Genomic DNA, 19,410 nt, shown 5'->3' on the forward strand with positions numbered 1-19,410 from the left:
TTGCTGTGGGACTTCGTATAGCTGATCTGTCAAGTGGGGACGATAATACACTTGTGAGGTGCTGTCATCGTATCCGAATGAAGTCACTACTTGGCTAAAAGATGACCCTAGGAGATTGCACGAGTGGGAAACGGACCCGCATGTACAAAAGTACTGATAGCAGCCCTTTTTGTGGTGGCAGAGAATTGGAAATCAAGGGGATGCCCATCAGCTGGGGAATGGCTGAACAAGCTGTGGTATATGAATGTAATGGATACTATTGCGCAATAAGAAATGAGGAAGATACGGACTTCATAAGAACCTGGAGAGTCTTATATGATCTTATGGTGAGGGAAGGGAGCAGAACCAGGAGAACATTGTACACAACCACAGACATACTGCTTCTGTGATGACTAATTTTGATACACTTGGCTCTTCCCAACAGTACAAGGTTCTAAGATGGCGCCAAAGGACTCATGGTGGAAAAGGCTATCCACATCCAGAGGAAGAATTACGGAATCTGAATGCAGATTGAAGCAAACTGTTTGCTCTCTCTGTCCCTTTTTTTTAAATTTAATTTTATTTTTGGTTTTGTTACATCTTTCTCATGGCTCATTTCCTTGGTTATAATTCTTCTTTACAATTTCATTATTGGAAAATAAGTTTAATGTAAAGGTATATGTAGAACCCATAGCAGATTACATGCTGTCTTGGGGAGGGGGGGAGAAAATTTGGAACCCCAAAACTTGTGGAACTGAGCAAGCTAAAAGAAAATTTAATTAATGAAAAAAAAGATGACCCTAACCTCAGATTCTCTTATGTTTGGGAAATCGCTGTAGCTTGAAATAGCCATCTGGTCTTTTGACCTATTGTCTCTGTCCTTACCATTTATGTAGCCCTGCCAAAGGTCCCCAGCCCAGTCACGGGTAGGTCTTGGCCAATTCTCTAGATTTAGATTTAACCCCTGACTCATTTGATTTCGGAATGTACAAATCTGACTTGGGAAAGCTTCAGGCAGCTAAGCAGCGTTTATGGAGTAGAAGGAAGGTGGGAAGTCTCAAAGTGCAAATTGCCCTTTGTACAATAAAACTGATCCAGAAAGCTTTGGAAGTAAGCATTTCTGACCTGTACCCCCCTCCCAAGATACATCTTTAGGCATATATACATGTTTATCGAATACTTGTTGTGATAAGGCACTGAAGTAGACTGTGAGGCAGGGTACTTAGGTTGCGAAAGATCCAGCCCTGACCATAAGGACCTTCTAGACCACTGGGGGAGGATAAAAAAAGTAGGGAAAGATAAGCCTATCAGTAACTTTTGTATTGTGGTTGCGTGAATTTGGATAATTCACCTGACCACATGGGGCCCCATTTTCCTCATCTGTAAAATGGAGTTAGGCTAGATCAGGGGTTGGCAAACTGCAGTCTGTAACCTAAGAAGGGCTTTTACGTTTTTAAATACAATAAAATTTTATTTAAAAGTGTAAAAACCATTCTTACCTTACAGGCCAGATAAAAACAGGCATATCCAACTCCTGGAGTAGATGATCTCTAAAGCACCTTCTGACTCCAAGATTTCACATTCCTCTTAGAGTGTGAAGGTGAAGAGCAGTGAGAGGTGGAAATGTATAAAGAGTCCTAGGAATCAGAGGTGAAGGAGGCAGTCAGCATCTCCACTGCCGTTTGGAGAGACAAGGGCATTAGAGATGACCTCATTTAAGAATGTGTCCTAGGTAATGGTCTAAATGCTGATTTTTCAAGCTATCAAAGTCAATCTCTCTCTCTCTCTCCTCTCTCTCTCCCTTTCTCTCTCTTTCTGTCAATCTCTCTCTCTCTCTCTCTCTCTCTCTCTCTCTCTCTCTCTCTCTCTCTTTCTCTCTGTGTCTGTCTCTGTCTTTTTCCTTCTTCCCCCCTTCTCCCAAGCTTAATAATCTTAAAACTAGCTGCATTAAGGGTTTGAGGACCCCCTATGTCCCTATGTTTGTTTGTGTATGTGTGTAATGTGTGTCTCTCTGTGTGTATGTATATATTTTTGTTTGTTTAATTGTACAAAGATCTATTTGCACCACAAGCAGCTTGTTGAGTTGGAAAGAGTCCATGGTTCAGGTCCTACCTCTGCCACTGCCTCTGTAACTTTGGGCAAGTCATCGAAGGTCTACACCTCGATTTCCTCCTCTATGGAATGAGCACTAAATGACCTTTGAAGTTCCTTTGAGCTGTACTTTATGATCATTTAACCTTCCTTTTACACCATAAAACAAAGCAGCAGCAAGCACAGTAACACCAAAGCCATACTATGAACACACTTTGGAGGAGGCAGAGTGGCTTATGCTATATTATCAGAAGGGGAAAACCAAGTCTGTGCCCAAAAGCTGTGGACAGAAAACTTTAGAAGGCAAATCCTCTGCAGCTGCAGGTTCAGAACGCCCATCCTCTCAGACCCATCTGGCCCTGATGCTGCTCTGTGTAACAACTTGGGCAATCTGTTTAACTTTACTCTGTTTGTTTTTTCACCTATTAAATTGGGATGAAAATGTATCCTAAGTATTTTGTATATACATAAGGTACTGAGCACTGGTTCTAAATCTTGACTCTCTGACCTCCTGCCTGTATGATGAATCAGCTAACCTGGTTGGGCCTCAGTTTCCTCATTTATGAAATGAGGGGATTTAACTGAATGACTTGTGGGATCCTTCTAGCTCCAACTTGGTGATCTTAGATGATCTTAGATCAGGGGTGGGCAACCTGCGGCCTTGAGGTCACGTGAGGCCACAGAAGGACCTAGAAAGGTCCTTGGGTGTGGCCTTTTGATGGGTCCAAGTTTTATAGAACAAATCCTTTTATTAGGGGGATTTATTCTGTGAAGTTTGGATTCAGTCCTAGTGTCGCACTCAAGGAGCCTCGAGGCCACAGGTTCCCACCCCTCTCTTAGATTCTCCCTAAAGTCCCTTCCAGTTCTGTATCCCTTGATCATATGTAAGTCAGATCCAGGGCATCTCGAGCAAGTTCACTTTATTTTGCTAGTACTGCTTGTTATGATGCCCTTCCTGATATTGAATTAAAATGTGTCTCTGCCTGTGAGTTCTGCCCTTTGATCCTAGTTATGCCCTGTAGAGCAGAGCTAGGCGAGTCTTGTCCCTCTCCTCAATACGATGATTCTCCTCCCCTTAAGTCTTCTCTCCTTCACACAAAACCCCCTGTGCTCCTCCAGCTCTGCCTCTTCTGGGACGGTTTCTATCTTTCCCTCACTCCCCCGGCTGGATGGACTCTTGCTTGTCGGCAGCCACAGAGCATGGCAGAGCTGTTACCACCTTTGTTACCCTTGACCCTCCTAATGCAGCACAGAATCACTCTGCTTTTTCAGCCGTCTCTCCACTCTTCGGATGCACTGATCTTCGAGTCCTCTCAGCCCCCTTCTCTGGCAGCTCCATATCACAAAATGTATGGCTGTTTCAGGCCCTTCTTCCCTTTGCCCCCTTGGACAAGTGGCTCTTTAGGCCTTTCTCTAAAGATAAGTCTGGGGTCACTCGCCAAGCATTTGGCCAGTCCCTTTCAGAAGGCTTTCTTCCTCCCCAGGGCTTTTGGCATTTCCAGTTTTGCTCTTCTTTCAATCTCTCCATGTGACCAGCCGAGCTGTCAGGTTGTTATTTCTGCTATTGCAAAAGTCTCCCCTTTGCTGTGGGTGGTTCCTCCGGCCATGTCCAGAGGATTCACTCTGCCTGGCTTTTCCTTCCCTTCTCAGTGCTGGCTTTGTGACTGGCTTGCTTCTCTTCAGCTTGGTGGTTTCATTTTCCACACTCACCACTTGCTTCTGGGCTCTGTAAGTCACGATGGTGGATGCAGTTACAGACTTGAAATATTCCCCAGCCTCCACTATACTGAAGAGAGGAAAGAAAAGAGCGTCTTTTCTTCAGTTACTCTCCACATGTAAAGGTACTGAGTTATTTAAAGACCCACTTGGGAGGCGGCATGATATGGTAGAACAAGAACCGCGCTCATCATCCTTGTCGAGGCTCAGTTTGGCCCCTAGGATTGAAGGAGGTTCATTTAGTCCGGTTCTCTCGTTTGGTAGATGAGGAAACCAAGAAGTAAAGTGACTTGCCCCACTGGGGTTCAGACAAAGTCTTCTGGCATAGTACTTTTCACTAAATGGTTTAGTGACTGTTTCTTGATCTGTAAAATGGGGGTGGTGATGGAGAGTTATTGTTCATCGTTATGACTGGAGATCTGCTCCATGTCATCGGAGCCACTAAATCCTAAGCATCAGCACTGTCACAGTTCAATTACTCCCGCTTATGGTGGTTGGTCGCATCTCCTGGAGTTGCCTGGGCCTCTAGGATCACGGCTGTGGCTGGAGTTGAGGGGTATAAATTTCTTCTGCTTGGCTTCCACCAAAAGGCACTTTTTCTTTAGGGAACACAGAGGTCTCAACAAAGGGTACCTACAACCTGAAGGAAAGGTTAAATTTCAGAAACACCCAATGAATTCCACTCCCGCCCTCACCCCCAAGAGTCTGTCCAGAGTGGTCACAAAGCTGTAACCCAGTCACCTTTTTCTTCAACCTATTGGGCGTCAGTTTTGAGGGACCAAAATGTGACCATATTTGTAGAACACTTTTTAAAACTTCACCAGGGCTATACAGATGCGCGCTATTGATATTAATGTTACTGTGATCGTCTTCAGCCTCGGCCTCCCTCTGAACCCTGTCTGAAAGGTGTGTGAGGGCCTGTCTTGTCTGGGCTGGCCACAGCGCTCTCCTTCCACCTCTCACTCACCCCGCTGGACTGCTCCAGCCTTTGTACTTTTCCAAGAGAGTGAAAAGAGAGCCAGCTTCGGAGCCTGGAAGGTCTGGGTTTACATCCTCCCTCTGACACTTACTGGCTGTGTGACCCTGGGGAGGTCATTTGATCTCTCAGTGTAAGGCTCAGTTATAGAGGCAGTAGTGAATTGTAGAAGGAGTTTAGTTATGGGAGAGTCCCCAACACAGATGAAAACCCAGGTTTAGTTCCTGTCCTGTCCGTTGATAAGTATTCCTAGACAAGGAAGTTTATTTGGTTTTTGGTCTGGACCTTTGATTTCACTGGTGTAGGGAACGCCAGGTGAGGAAAACCCTCACTGCCGGTGCTTTCCAGTTTACAGACTGCAAGAGTTTCCTGAGGTCTCTGAGGAGTTCAAGTAACTTGCCCAGAGCTCCTCAACTAGTATGTGTCAGAGGCTAGACTGGAGCTTGACCTTCCAGATCTCTGAAGCTGCTTTCCTATCCATTGCCACATTACCGCTTCTTACTTTGAAATCCGCTTCCTCGAAATAGCTTCCATAAATGAGAGATGCAGAATGCCTTAAAGATACCTAATGAAACCTCTTCTGGGTAACCCCCCCCCCCCCCCCGGCTCCACAGAGGAGGAAGCTGTGGCGGAGGAGAAGGTGGAGTGCACTGCGCCCGTTCTCAGTGGTGAGGCTGCTGGGTGCCGGGTCACAGCGATAGCCCCTGATGGGGATTTCCAGATTGGGCTTTTAAAAATTCACCCATTTGTGTCGCCACTGGAGGCAGCGTCTCAAGGTACCCATTTCCATGCAGTTTGGTCAGCCGTCAGTCTGATGAATGTTTACAGAATTGAATGAATTTGATGCTGTTTATTCAGCGAATGGGCCTCGCTCCTCATGGTTGTCTTTTAGCCTTCGTGCTTAGCGATTGTCAGTGAATTCGAATATTTTACTCAGTGTTTTATTATTTGCATTTTGTCTTCAACAAAGAGGCCTATTCTCCGGTGCAGCGGACAGGCAGTCAGGAAGCCTCGTCTCCATCCCTACCCCAATACCGGCTCCCTGTGGGACTTTGGACAAAGGCCTCAGCACCGTGTGAGAGAAAGCCCGGTGGACTTGAGTTCAGTAAACTTCAGTTTGAATTTCAGCACCGGTTCTTCACAGCATTGTAACTCTGAGCAGGTCATTTTACTTTCCTGGTCCTCGGCCTCCTAATCTGTAGAGTGGGGATGAGTATTTAGACTGCTCGTCTTACTGGGTGGTTTTTGACAGAAGTGTTTCATAAATCTTCAAACACTACGTAAAGTTGAATTTACCTAGAAATGGTCCAAGGACAAGTCACTGTCTTGCTGTCTTATATTTCATGCTCTCTGGGTTCTTGTTTAGGTGAAGAAAATTACTGTTTTTGTAGCTGAATAAGTGTTTTGAGATGTAAACTGATCTTTGCTAAACTTGCTGAAAGCATCTTTGAGACAGGACAGTGGGGAGGATTTGGACCTTGTCTTGTTCTCATATAGTTTCAATTTTTTCTGCTGTCTAGTCGAAAACTCCTCAGAGACTGAGTGTTCAGTACGGCAACAGCTGTGAAAAACCATATTCTTACATTTTTATCAATTTTATAAATTCTTATAAATTTTAAATAATTTTTATCCTTTAGATTTTTATGTCTAGACACATGTGAGCGACGGTTTGGTGGGTAATAATGTTCCAGTTCTGGCACAACTGCTTGTTGAATTCTCAAAGCTGTTTTAGGATATCATCTGTCACGTGGAGATTTGTCATGTCTTTCTAGGTAGGTAGATGCCAAGATAGATTTTTTACAACTTTCAGTAAGAGGTGGCACGATTTCCACTATTTCGTTGTGTTATTACTAACAGTTACACGTGACACCTCGTAATCGTAACACGTTAGCGCATGCAAAATCATGTTATTAAAGGCACGTTATTCTACTTAATGAGGCATTAGTTTTTACGGAGGTAGGATTTGGCGAGTTTATCCAAATGTTCGGTGTCTCTCATGCTTTAAAAATGTGGGGATGTTAGACCATGTCCAGAAAAGTGATCTGTGAAAAGTGTAGACAGTTGTCTTTTTCTTTGTAGTTTGCTGTTTTCCCGAGATACGGCTGGGCTTCCAGGACAGTTCTCCATCCGAAATGGACAAAGCTCTCTTTTCAGGAAATACCCCTGCCTTAGCGGCATTTGCTTATAAAAATACGAACAGCTGCTCTTATCTGGTCAGTGAGATTTGGGCCAGAAATGGGGGCTCTTGCCTTCTGAGCTTTTCACTGAGAACTACAGATAGAGAACTTGGTCCCAATACTTAGGTGTAAACCTAGGCACGGATTGGTGGTGTTCAACAGTGCTGCATGACTCCATCACCGACATCTAAAAGTTTTTAACATTCTTTTTTTTTAATTTTGAATTCCAAATCCTGCCCTTCCCTCCCTCCTCTCTCCTCCTGAGAGAGTAAGCAGTCTGATGTGGGTTATACCCGTGCACTCATAGCATTCTTTAATACTGCTTTAATTTGGCAGCCAAAGGTGATGGTTTCATCAGTTCACCTTACAGCCTGTGGAACCTGTGTGCTTGACCTGCCTAGCACTCTTTCTCTTAGCGGGACTGAGGACTGCTGTTTACATTTTCTGCTACCCTTTTTCTCCTCCCTTGTATTTCCTTATCCTCCTTTCTCTTCCCTTTCCCATGTACTCTTAAGCTTTGGTGCTTACAGAAACACTGAAAGGGACCATGAAGGTTTTCTAGCCTAATCCTTCCCTGCCAAAGATCTTTTGTAGCAAGCTCAACAAGTGATCATTTAGTCTTCCCTTAAAATCAGTCAGGAAGTGTGCCACAGTGTAAAGTGCACTGGCTCCGGAGGCAGAAAACCTTGTGTGACTTTGGGTAAATTTCCTCAGTTTCCTTATCTGTGAAATGAGGGGTTTGGAATAGATGGTCTTCAGAGCCCTTTCAGCTCTAGATCTGTGATCCGGTCACAGAGAGTGGATTCACGGCGTAGAAAGACAGTTAGATACCGGGGCTTGGCTCAGGCCCTTCACACTGCTCAGACACGCTTGGTGAGTGAAACTTCTCAGCAGTTTGGGCAGCCCTGAAATGTACTCTGGGAACAGCACAACGAAGCCAGCTCTGGGGACCAGTTCTTCTTTTCCTAAACTTGCCGAAAATCCCTCAGACCCTTTGCTCATTTCCTCCTAACCCCCTACGGTTCAGTGGTACACAGCCCCCAGCCTCGAAGGACTTCCCAGAATTGCAGTCATATGACTGCTCTGAAACACAGATTGGTTTCCTCGTGATAGGAAGGCCACCGTTGTCTCTGTTTATTTCCTTTACTTCCATGCCTCAGATATACAAGCAATGACCAAGTGGTGTTGCTTATAGCATCATGAGATGATCCATTTAACTCTGGAAGGAAGATCCGTTTAGATCCAGAGGCCATCTGGTTCAGCCCTTTCATTTGACATATCAGGAAACTGAGGCATAGAGATGTTAATGACTTGTTTATGTCACGGAGCCACCAAGTGTCCAGGGTGGCTTTTGAACCCAGATTTTCCTGATTCCAGGTTCAGCGCCTTCTTTCCACACCATGTCCCATCATACTCAATGTCACTTCTGCCTCTGATATCTCTCCGTCCCTTCCTCTCTAGCCCCATTTGTACCATCCTAGGACAGGCCCTCATTACTATCTGCCGATCTTGTTTTGTGACATGCTTGAGCAGGGGCCATGGCGATCGGGGGTTATATCAATTTTTTAATATGAGCTCACTGATATTATTTAATCGTCTCCAAACTGGTGTTCCAGCTTTTACACTTATGCCGGTCTGCCTTCCTGGGTTGTGATGCCTCTGCTGATAAGGCTCTGGTGACTTCCTGTGGCCTAACAAATGAATTTCAGACTACTCAGTCTAGCATTCCAGATCCTCCGTCACCTGGCTTTACCTGCTCTGCTCATCTCACTCTCTGGCTAATCCCCTGCATGCTCATTAAACTCCAGCCAAACAGGTCTTTTTGCTATCTCCTCCCCATGCCCCATGTTCTCCTGCCTCTGTGCCTTGGCTGATGCTGTTCTTCACACCAGGAATGCCATGTTGTCGGGCCCAAGCTCTGGCAGGTCCTGCCCACTTGAAAACACACCATGTACATGCGTGCCTGGGCATGATCTGTTTCTGTCACCCAATGACCATCCTACTTAATTATGTAGAGCTTTTTGATGAATGCATTGGCTTCTTGGTGACAGATTAGATCATGGACACTATCTGTTAAGGCTTAGAGGAGATGCTGTGTTGAGGCAGTGAAAGGTTCACCCACATCGGTGAGATCTTAGGTCCTTCAGAGGAGTTGGAGTCAGGTCTAAACTGCAACTCTGTGTGTGTGCGTGTGCACGTGTGTGTGCATGCCTGTGTGTCTGTGTATCTGTTAAGAAATAAAAGCAGTAGTTCAATTAGCAGTTGCAAGTGTTCTGTGTAAAATGTGAGACTATTGAGTATGTTTAGTTGTTTAAGTCTCTTTTTTGGAATTCTCTTTCCCTTCTGGCTCAAGAGATCACATTTTTTTACCATTTGGAGGCCTAGACCTGCTAACCATGGGAATGGACTCAAAGGTAGATCTTCATTCAGTAACATCTGTCCAACGTGTGTCATACACTCAGAATGCACAGTCTACTATTTCGAGCACTCAAGAAGCTAGAAAGATAGGTGGTCCCAGGGAACTCACTTTAGGAGGGGGAAAGAGCCCTTGCATTAATATACTACAAAAGTTAATTGGCAGGTCTGTAAAGTGCACTTAGAGCAGATGAGAGAGATTGCTGTCCACCTGGGAGGATCAGAGATGGCTTCATGGAGGTGGTAACGTTTGAGCTGGGAATTGAAGGATGGGTACAGGTAGTCAACATATAAAAATATTGGAAGATGGGAGTCTTTGCATAGGAAACTGTGGGCAGAACAACAGAGGCAGATGTGCTGATACACATAATCAGGGAGTGGAGAATAATTCACTTCAGGCAAACCATAGAGTAAGTGAACAGGGATTGTGAGAAGAGAAAAGGCTAGCCAGGTAGTTTGGAGGTGGACTATGGAGTCTTGAGTGTCACTCAAGTGGTAGGCAGTAGGGAATTGATGGTTTTTTTTTTTTTTTGAAGAGAGAATTAATGTAAATAGAGGTAGGTTCTCTCAGGAAGCCAAATTTGGTAGGGTTGTGACTGTGAATTGGAGGGGCAAGGAGACTGGCAACCTATCACTCTGTTGCATCAATGTGTGGTGTGGTGTACCGACCCTGAGAGACTCTGAGACCCTTTCAGGGGGTCCAAGAGATAAAGATATTTTCATAATAATACTGTAATGCTGTTTGTCTCTTAAAACACTCCTCCCCTTTTCAAAGAAATATGCATGTAAGGCTAGATTTTCTGCATATACTTCAACCAAAGCAGCACACCACAGCTGATTGAACGCAGAAACATGAGAATCCAGCTCTCTTCTATTAAGGCCGACAGATAAGCAAACTATATAAGACATCACTCTTCTCACTAAATTTTTTGTTTTGGAAAAGGTGGTAATTTTTCATAAAAATGTTAACTTATGTTAACATGTCGTGGTTGTTATTTTTGATGAACTAATAAAAAACTAGTTTAAAATTTTATCCATTTTAATTTCTAAAAGAGTAAATATTGATAGAAGCAGCCCACCCTTGTGAGGGCTCTTTGGGGTCCTCAGTAATTTTTTTAGTTTAGATGGGTCTTGAGACCAAAAAGTCTGACCACAGAGAGTCCAGAGAAATGTCTGAACCAAGGTAGCAGCCATGCCCATGGGAACACATGGCGACAGGAAGTAGAGCAGGAAGAACATGTCAAGAGCAGAATTGGAGGAAGTTTGGGAGTGTGTGGAGTGTGGGGTGTATAGTCTCCTGGACAGGGATTGTAGAAGTGAATCTCTCAGGGCTTGTTAAGGTACAAACCAGGTGTACATGCCTTAATTAGAAAGGACCTCAGGATTTGTCATCTAGTCTAGTCCTTCTATTTACAAGGGAACATTTTAGGCCCAGAGAACTGGAATGTCTTGTCCAAGGTCACAGGGGAGCAAAACTGGAATTAGAACCTAGGTCTCTTGACTCCAAATCTAAGCTGTACCTTTTGCTCTACAACGACGTCTTCCACTAAGTTCCTCAGACTGACAGAAATAATAAATCTTTAGGTTCTTATTATGCTTTATAACTTGGAGAACAGAACCTAGAATTTTAGAGCTGGAAGGACCATCTCTTCCAGGCCCTCCATGTTACAGAGGAAACCACAGTTCCAAAACAGGTGAAGTGACTTGCCCAGAGATTTCCTCAGAGCCCTTGTGCACCGTGATTTCCCTCACTCTTCAGAGAATGTCCATGAACCTGGGGGAATTGAGGAGCCTGGAGAGATTTCTTTAGAGAAGAGATTTTTCTATTACCTTTTCTCAACAGTTTTGACAGAATCACAGCTTTGGAGAATTGGAAAAGACCTCAGCAACCACTAACTCCAACCCACAGGCCAGAAGAATCCTCTCTCAATGCACTTGACAAAGAGTTGCTGCCCAGACTCTGCTAAAGACGTCCTCCAAGGGTGTCCTGCCCCAGGATAGAATAGACTGCCACCCACCACTCAGGGCTGCCCATTGTGTGTCTCTAGGCAGTTCTAATGGTTAGGATCTCTTTTCTTACCTCAAGCCTGAGTTGTCCTCCTTGCAGTTGTCCCCCCTTCTCCTTTCTTATTGACACTTCTTTACTGTGTACCTACTCCGTGTTCAGTACTGTTTTGGAAGCTCCAGGAGGCGAAAGAGAGTTGGAGTGCATGGTCCCTTCCGTAAGGCGCAGGTATAATTGGGGATACAGATAAGATACCCAAAGTAATTAGAAAACAAAAAAGTGGATGACAAATGCAGTAAGAATACAGAACAGTGAGGAATTGGGGGTGTGTATGTGTCATCAGAGATGGCAGAATGGAGGAATTGGGATGTGGGTTGTACCTTCATGGATGGATAGGTTTTACTTAATGGGTGAAGGTATTCCAAGGAGAAGGGAACAAAGCTCAAATGTTCTCATTTTAGTTTTTGAAATGATTATTCTTCAAACGTGTCTGATGGCTAATGGGGTCACCAATTCCTGACCCTTAGCAAGCCACTTCTCTCTATAAACTGAGGAAGATATTAGATAATTTCTCATCTCTTCGACCTGTAACAGCTTGAGAGACAGTAGGACATAGTGGAGAAAATGCTGGAGTTGGGGGAAGACCCGGGTTCCAATCTAGCCTTGAACACTGATGATTCTTGTTGTCTAAGAGCTAAATGTTGTGGACAGGTCATTTGGCCTCTCTGACTTCAGTTTCCTCATCTGGTAACACCCACCTCGAGGTTCATTGTGAAGTTCCAATATGAATTTCTTTGCAAATATAAAGTGCTGTATATAAGCCAGCAGCTATCATAATAATGCCAATAACCTGCTGAAGAAGAGCCTCTGAATTTTAGCATCTCGGTAAGAGCCCTGGTTGCTCCACCCTTGTACGACTCTCACAATCAGGGCCAACTTTCTGAAGGCTGAAGTGTTTGCTAGAAATTGTCTTTAAGCTGAGAAAGGGGGGTAATTAGGAGGAGTGAACTTGATTCTTGGTTTTCTTTGTAAGTGGAAGTTGAAGTGAAAAAAGGAGGAAAGTGTGGAGGAGATACGGTATTACAAGGACTAAGTGGTCTGTACTGTGCATATATAACATGTGGGAATGGCCGTCACCGCATGCTATTTGTCTGTAAGTTGAACTCTTCTCGAAAAAAATGTTCTAATTCTTGGAGAAGAGGGATTAGAGTTAGACTTTCAGGTAGACAGCGGTTCCCCTGCCCCCCACCCCCAGCTGCTTTTTAGGAATAGTAAAAGTTGCTCAATGTGAGGCTTCTTAAGATAATGAGGTCCCCAACTGTGGAGGTATTCAAGGAGAGACCACTTGTCAGGGATTTCTTAGAGGGATTGCTTGCTTCGGGGGTGGGGTAACTAGCTAATCCCCTCAATTCCTTCTGTGCATTTCATTGTGCCCTATGCCTCTTTGCCCGCTTGGTTTGAAATTTGGGGGAGTTGTAATTGTTACTCCAATCTCTCAACTCCTTTTTTCTTCTCCCCACAGAGCTGAGAAAACAGAAGTCCTTAATGAAGATCTCCTACAGGTAACAAAACGTCACCTTTGTCTTAAGTTTATTGGAAGGCAGCAACTCTTTGAGCTTATCTGATACTTGCAGGAATGGGATCAATGAAGCCTTGTGTTCTTCCTCAAGACCAGAGGAAAGAGGGAGTGTGTTTTTGAACAGGAAAGCAAAGGGGCCGAGCCGAATAGGATAAAAGAAGATCTGGAACATCGAGGTCATGTAATAGGATCAGAGGAGTTGTGAAAAGCCTGCTCTGTCCTCTGCTCCAGCTGGACTTTTAGCAGTCCTCTTCAGTTGGTTGTACCTGCTTTCTTTAAAGGGCTCTACAGCAAGGATCTGGTGGGTCACCAACTTCACATTTTATCCTTGCCCTGGCTGGTTCTGCTACTCTGATGTTCTCACTCCTCCCCACCTGAAACAAACTCTCTTTAGCTCAACTCACTCAATTTAGAGATGGGGACATTGAAGCCCAAAGAGGTCAAATGACTTGTTCAGGGTCATTCAGCAAGTAAATGGCAGTCGGGCCTCGAACCCTGCTCTTCAATTGACTCCAGTCCAAGTGTTCCTTTCATGACGCTGCGGCTCCTTTTTATCCTTTCCACCATATTGAAAACATCTCACTTGAATGTGTTCTATGGTCCCTGTACTCATCTTATTCTTGAGTCTTTCTGAGCAAGCTGTGAAATTTTCTGTCCCTCACAGTTCTGCTTTTACCCAAACATTATTATGGAATCTCAGTGTGTCAGAGTTGAAAGAGCCCCTAGTATTCATATCCTTCATGCTCCGCCTGCGGGCTGGAAAGGATCTCTCCTTCATCTGCCCTCCTAGCACACTAGACTCTCCTGATGCTCTCTTCCAGTACTTTTACACTTCAGAAATCTGGGATTGCATCACTGTGGAGAGTTGCTTTGGTCAAAACTATTAATCACCAGTGACCCATTTTCTGGGCTTGATCCTCTCTGGATTTGATTGGGCTGGTCATGATAACAACAACTACACACTCATCCGCCTTTGGGTTGACTTTAGTGCCTTTCCAGTTTTGGAGAGCCTGCCAGCCCTCTGAGAATCCTGTCATCCCCACACCACCATAAAGCATCAGAAACATGATTTTAGTGAAGGTCCTATGAATCGGAAGCATATTCTGATTTGTATCATATTTATCGGGTTCAAATACATATTTATTTGTGTTTGTTACTTATCTGGTTGAAATAGGTATTGTGTTTATCTAGGAGCGGCTAGGTGGCATAGTGGGTAGAGTGCCCGGCCTGGAGTCAGAAAGACTCACCTTCACATAGTTCAGGTCTGGCCTCAGATACTAGTTGTGTGACCCTGGAGCAAGTTACTTAACCCTGTTTGCCTCAGTTTCCTTATCTGTAAAATAAGCTGGAGAAAGAAGTGGCAAACCACTCCAATATCTTTGCCAAGAAAACCTCAAATGGGAACACGAAAAGTCAGACATGACTGAAAATGACTGAAAAACAAACAAAGATTCATCCATGTTTATGTTTTACCTTCCTCCTTTAGGTTGTAAGCTCCTCAGTGGCAGAGATCAAGAAATCTATGTTGTCTTTTGATCTTTCTCAGCCCCTAGCTAGGGAGAATTGTACATGTGATAGGTGTTTAATGAATATCTCAGTGAATGAAGTTTGAGATGTCCTGCATCGCATCCTGAAGGGCAGTCATCTTCTTTCTGCTTGAATTTTAAGGTTTGCTACTAAATGTATATATAATTTATTTCCATTCCTTCCTTCACTCATTCTTCAGTCTAGCAGGTCTTTTGGCAAAAAGAATGATGCAGAGATTGTCCCAACTTGATCTCTCTATCCTTCAATTAAAGTTTGACGAAGAAAAAGAACAATAAACAAACATGGGGAATTTCTTTCTTATAAAGGGTGAGACCTCTGTAGGCCCGACACCTTAGGTGATCATAGTCTTAGCATCTAAGAGCTTACCAGCTATGTCACTGCAGGCCACCACTGAATCGGACTTTGTAATTTATACACTGATCTTTCCCTGGGTTCTCCCCAACTGTTGCCGTGGAAATAATCTTCTATCTACCTCAAAGCTACCTTGCTCCCAATGACCCTTTTCATATCTGGAAAATCAGATACTTCTGCTGACACCCTCAGGGACTCCCATCCTGCCCTCCCCTCACCTCCGTCCTGAAAGAGAGGAAAGGAAATTTAAAGAGAAAAAACGTTTCCAAGCTGGCTGATTAAAATACTGTTATTTGTTTTAATGGAAAGAGGGCAAGTTATCATTTTGCGAAGCCTCGCCCTTGCGTACTGGAGTATACGTATTAGAATGAAAATAGTCCTTGACTGGAGAATCAGAAAACTAGGATTTGAGTCCTGGTGCTGCTGTTTGTTAGATGTCTGATGATGTTTCCTCAGCTGCATGAGCCTCAGCTTCCTCATATATAAAATGGAAGTGATAATCCTTCTACTGCCTACCACACAGATGTGAGGAAAGTGCTTTTTGAACATTTCAAAATTTTAATTGTTTAATTTTGAACTTAAGAAAAAAACCTTTTTATATAAAGAGCAAGACATAAAAAATAGTTTGGCATATGGAACCATGAATCTCCATTTCATACCCCCCCCCCCCCGCTTTTTAAGTAGATAATAAATACTACACACTACTTTTAAAACTTGACTGCTAGTCTGTGTTTCCTCTTGTTCTCTTCCGTACATTAAAAAAAATGTTTCAGTGTCCTTCTTTTGTCCTTTCATATTACTATTGCCAACCTCCCCCCCCCCAAAAAAAAAGCGGAGAGGAAAAAAACCAAACAAAACAAATAAGCATAGTCAAACAGAATGAATCCTCTCAATGCCATGTCCAAAAATGTAGGTCTCTTTCTGCACCTCGTGTCCATCACATTGCTGTCGGGAGGAAGGCTACATGCTTTATCGTTTGTCCTCTGGAGACTTAAGTTGATCACTGACCAGATCTGATCCTTTCTCGGTTGTTTTTCTTTGCAGTATTATTCTCCACGTATAAATTGTTCTCTGGGTTCTGCTCACTTCACTCTGTAACAGTTCATACTACCCAGGATTCTCTGAAATCATCTAATCTTTTCTCATGGCACAGTAATTTTCCATTGCATTCCTATATCACAGCTGGTTCAGCCTTTGATCACTCGAGTGCAGTACTTTGTTTTTCTTTTCTCCTTTTTAATCCCTGCCTACATCAGGATCAGGAGGTTTGATTTGCTTCTGACCATTCCTTCTTGTTTCCCTGTTGAGTTTGATATGTGTTTATACCAAACTGTGTGTGTGTGTGTGTGCGCGCGCGAGCGCGCGTGTATGTGTTATGTGTTCGTTCAAGCCTCTTTTGTCTGTTTCAGATAAAAGTAAGGTGCGCCTGATGCCTCCCTCCCAGTCCTTTTCTTCATGCTTATATACTCTTCTCATCCCTTTTTGTACTAGTGTGTTCTTTTTCCACATCCTTCTCCTTTTCCAGCCCTCAGAACACACAGTCTGCTCTCAGATTGTCTAGTCTTTTTTCATGAGTGCTTGAAAGCCCTTTATTCCAGGGCATGTTACATATTCAGATCCTTTGCCTTTTGGAATGTTGTGTGCTAAAATTTTCTCTCATTTATAGTCGAAGCCGCCAAGTGACTTTTCTGGATGCTTGCATTCTCTTTTCTTGAACATGGAAATTCTGGATTCTGGTCGTGACATTCCTGTGACTTTTCCTCTTGGAATTTCAGGAGGCAATCAGTAGGTTCTGTCTCTCCTCCACCCTCTAGCTCTAATAGTTCTGGGAAATTTTCATGTATGATTTCTTGAAATTTAGTTTCCAAGCTTTAAAAATTGTGGCTTTTTGACGTGTTTTCCAGGTCAGTTGCTTTTCATGTTAGCTGCCTTCAATTTTCTTCTAACTTTTAACATCTTTGTTGTTGTTTTAGCTTTTTTGCTAGCTCTTAGGGCGGTTGATTTTTGTTAGGACTCTTCTACTTTTCAGAGATTCTGTTATTTGAATAAAGTTCGCCACTTTTTCTTCTAAGCTACTTAATCTCTTTCCGGTTCTTTCCTCAAGAGCTTTTATTTTATTTATCTCTTGATTAATTTCTTATGGTTTTTTCATAATCAGTCCATTTTTTCCTTTGCCGTTATTATAGACAATTTTTTCTTCTGATCTAGATCTTTGGGCATTGCTAGATCTACAGTAATTTTTTATCCTAGTGTCCTTTTCTCTTCAGTTTTCATTTCTGAACTGGAGCTTTGTGCCAACCTCTGTCCCCTTGCTGTGCTTTTGGGTGGGGTCTTCAGCCGTGCTTGGTCACACCCTGTGTCTTCTAGACTCCTGCAATGATTCTCCCCCTTCTCCCTCAGAAATCAGGCTCCCTTGGACTTTTAAGATTTGCAGCACTTGATCTTCACAGGCCTCTCTTGTGGCTCAGGATAGAAAATATTGTGGATCTAAGCAGTGTGGCCCTGCACTGGTTGTTGCCCGATACCACTCCCTGGGGGTTTCCAAGATTCCCACCCTGGGGCTTTCTGACTATGCTGAGGCTTACTCAGGGGAGCTCTCTCCTCTCGTTGCCTTCATTCACAGAGCCTCGCTGGATACACATGTCCTATCTCCAGTCACACTGGCGCTTGCCATTGGCTATGGGCTTCTGTTGGAATTTTTCTGTAGTTCTAGTGTGGAAGCAGTCACTTGCTGTAGTTTTTTATTGGATTTCTTGATCATTGTTGTATCTGGTATGAACTTATGGGTTTTACTGGAGTTACACATGCTACAATGCGGGGAAGCACTAGTCTAGGAATCAGGAGCCCCGAGTGTCATCTTGACTCTGGGATATCGGGAAAGTCCCTCCCCATCTTTGTGTATCAGTTTCCTTCTGTATAAAATGGAAGCTTATACTAGATGACTTCAGATCTGTTCAAGTGCTACATTCTGTGGCTTTCCTCTGTACCTGTGGTGTGGCTGAGCAGCCTGCCTCCCGCTCAGACGGGAAATCTTAATGAATGTATATTAAATTGGACTGAGTTATTGAGAGCTATAACAGCACAAAAGTTATGGAAGACTTCTCCAAATCCACATATGTTCCACAAGGGCCTCCCTCATAGCTTGAGAGAAGGCAGGTCTCCTTTAATAGTCAGATGGGGGATAAATTTATAGTATTTGGTACCCCAAGAAGTATTATAAGAACATAGCATCAGAAATAGTTTAGATCGGTTCATGGCTGACCATGCTACTGAAGATCAAGGATGTCTGAGACCTTTGGTGTCTGACCTCTGAGTTTGATTTCAAGGATAACTCTGCCCGTCTATGAAACATGCTTTGCAGAGGGGAGTAAGAAGAGAATTTCCTTCTTTTCTGAGTCAGGTGTGGCGTTAGGTAGAATTTTAAATTTATTTCTTCTGCTAATTTTTATTAAACATCTTTGTGCAAAAAATTGTGTCTTGTACCTCAGAGGTGGTGAGCTCCTTGAAGGCCAGTACTGCATCTTAAACTTTTTAGTCTTTCTTTGGTGCCTAGCACTGTATTCTACATGACATACTGTCATAGATGATTAATAAATGTTTTTTATTGTGAGTAAAAATGGGTAGTTGGTCTTTGTACTTGTCTGTATCCCTTTCTAAAGTTATCCAGCCTTCAAATGGTTCAGGACTCATACTGTCCTAAACTGTGGCACTGAACCCAAGCCTGCTGTACTCTTCAAAATGTTCCATGCTCCAGCATTAACCACTTATATTACATCTTTACTTTCCACTAAACCACATCATCCCTTTCTCTTAGTGTAGCACAACTCAGCCAGGTTTTAGGAGGAAAGTAAGGTAATTTAACTGATTTCACAGTAAAGCGTGAATGACTGACAATATCTTTATTCACCTAGCAATATTTTCATTATATTAATGGCCTGTCTGGTTAATTCAGTTATCTTTGGGGGAATTCCAGTAGATAAGACAAAAGGAAAGCATTTATTGTGGGAGAAGATATTTTGAGGCAGGGGGAATACTAGATAGATAGATAGATAGATAGATAGATAGATAGATAGATAGATAGATAGATAGAAGTAGTAGTCTAGCTTACCTGGGAAAATGTCCCCAGGGTTGTTTCCTGTCTCCAAGAAAGCTCTTGAAAGTTTTTTACTTTCTACTTTGGAATCCTTAGATACTATAAAGACTCTTCATTCGTTGAACAAATATTTATCAGGAAATTACTGCTTGAAGAGTTCTATAAAAAGTTGTATATGGCACAGTCTGTGTCCTCAAACTAATATCTGAAAAGTGATGTTGGACACACAAAAGGGTGGGATTACTTCATAGAATTGTACCATTTTTGTAACATTAGACTTCAGAGGGCCTGTGTGACTTTATGCTATCTATCTCTTTAAAATTTTATCTCGTTAGCTTAAAGCCATCATTCCAACTTGGTAACATCTTTTTGGATCCCAGTTCTGTCCTGCAGTGTTTTAGTGAGCCCTCCTGGCTTTTTTATCATTTGTACATTTGACAAATATACTAGTTGTGCATTTGGCTAAGTCATTGAAAAACA

At 43.2% G+C, this 19,410-nt stretch overlaps 1 protein-coding gene across 6 annotated transcripts in view; it reads left to right on the forward strand.

Moving 5' to 3' along the window:
• ARHGAP17 (Rho GTPase activating protein 17) overlaps positions 1-19,410 on the forward strand; it is a 121,794-nt gene that overhangs the window by 44,827 nt on the left and 57,557 nt on the right. For all 6 annotated transcript variants that reach the window (XM_036738139.1, XM_036738140.1, XM_036738135.1 and 3 more), the window contains exon 2: positions 12,882-12,921. In XM_036738139.1, coding sequence (XP_036594034.1) covers positions 12,882-12,921 — 40 coding nt within the window. The remainder of the gene's footprint in view (positions 1-12,881; positions 12,922-19,410) is intronic.

This window comes from Trichosurus vulpecula, chromosome 9 (assembly GCF_011100635.1).
Source record: "Trichosurus vulpecula isolate mTriVul1 chromosome 9, mTriVul1.pri, whole genome shotgun sequence".
Lineage (NCBI taxonomy): Eukaryota > Metazoa > Chordata > Mammalia > Diprotodontia > Phalangeridae > Trichosurus > Trichosurus vulpecula.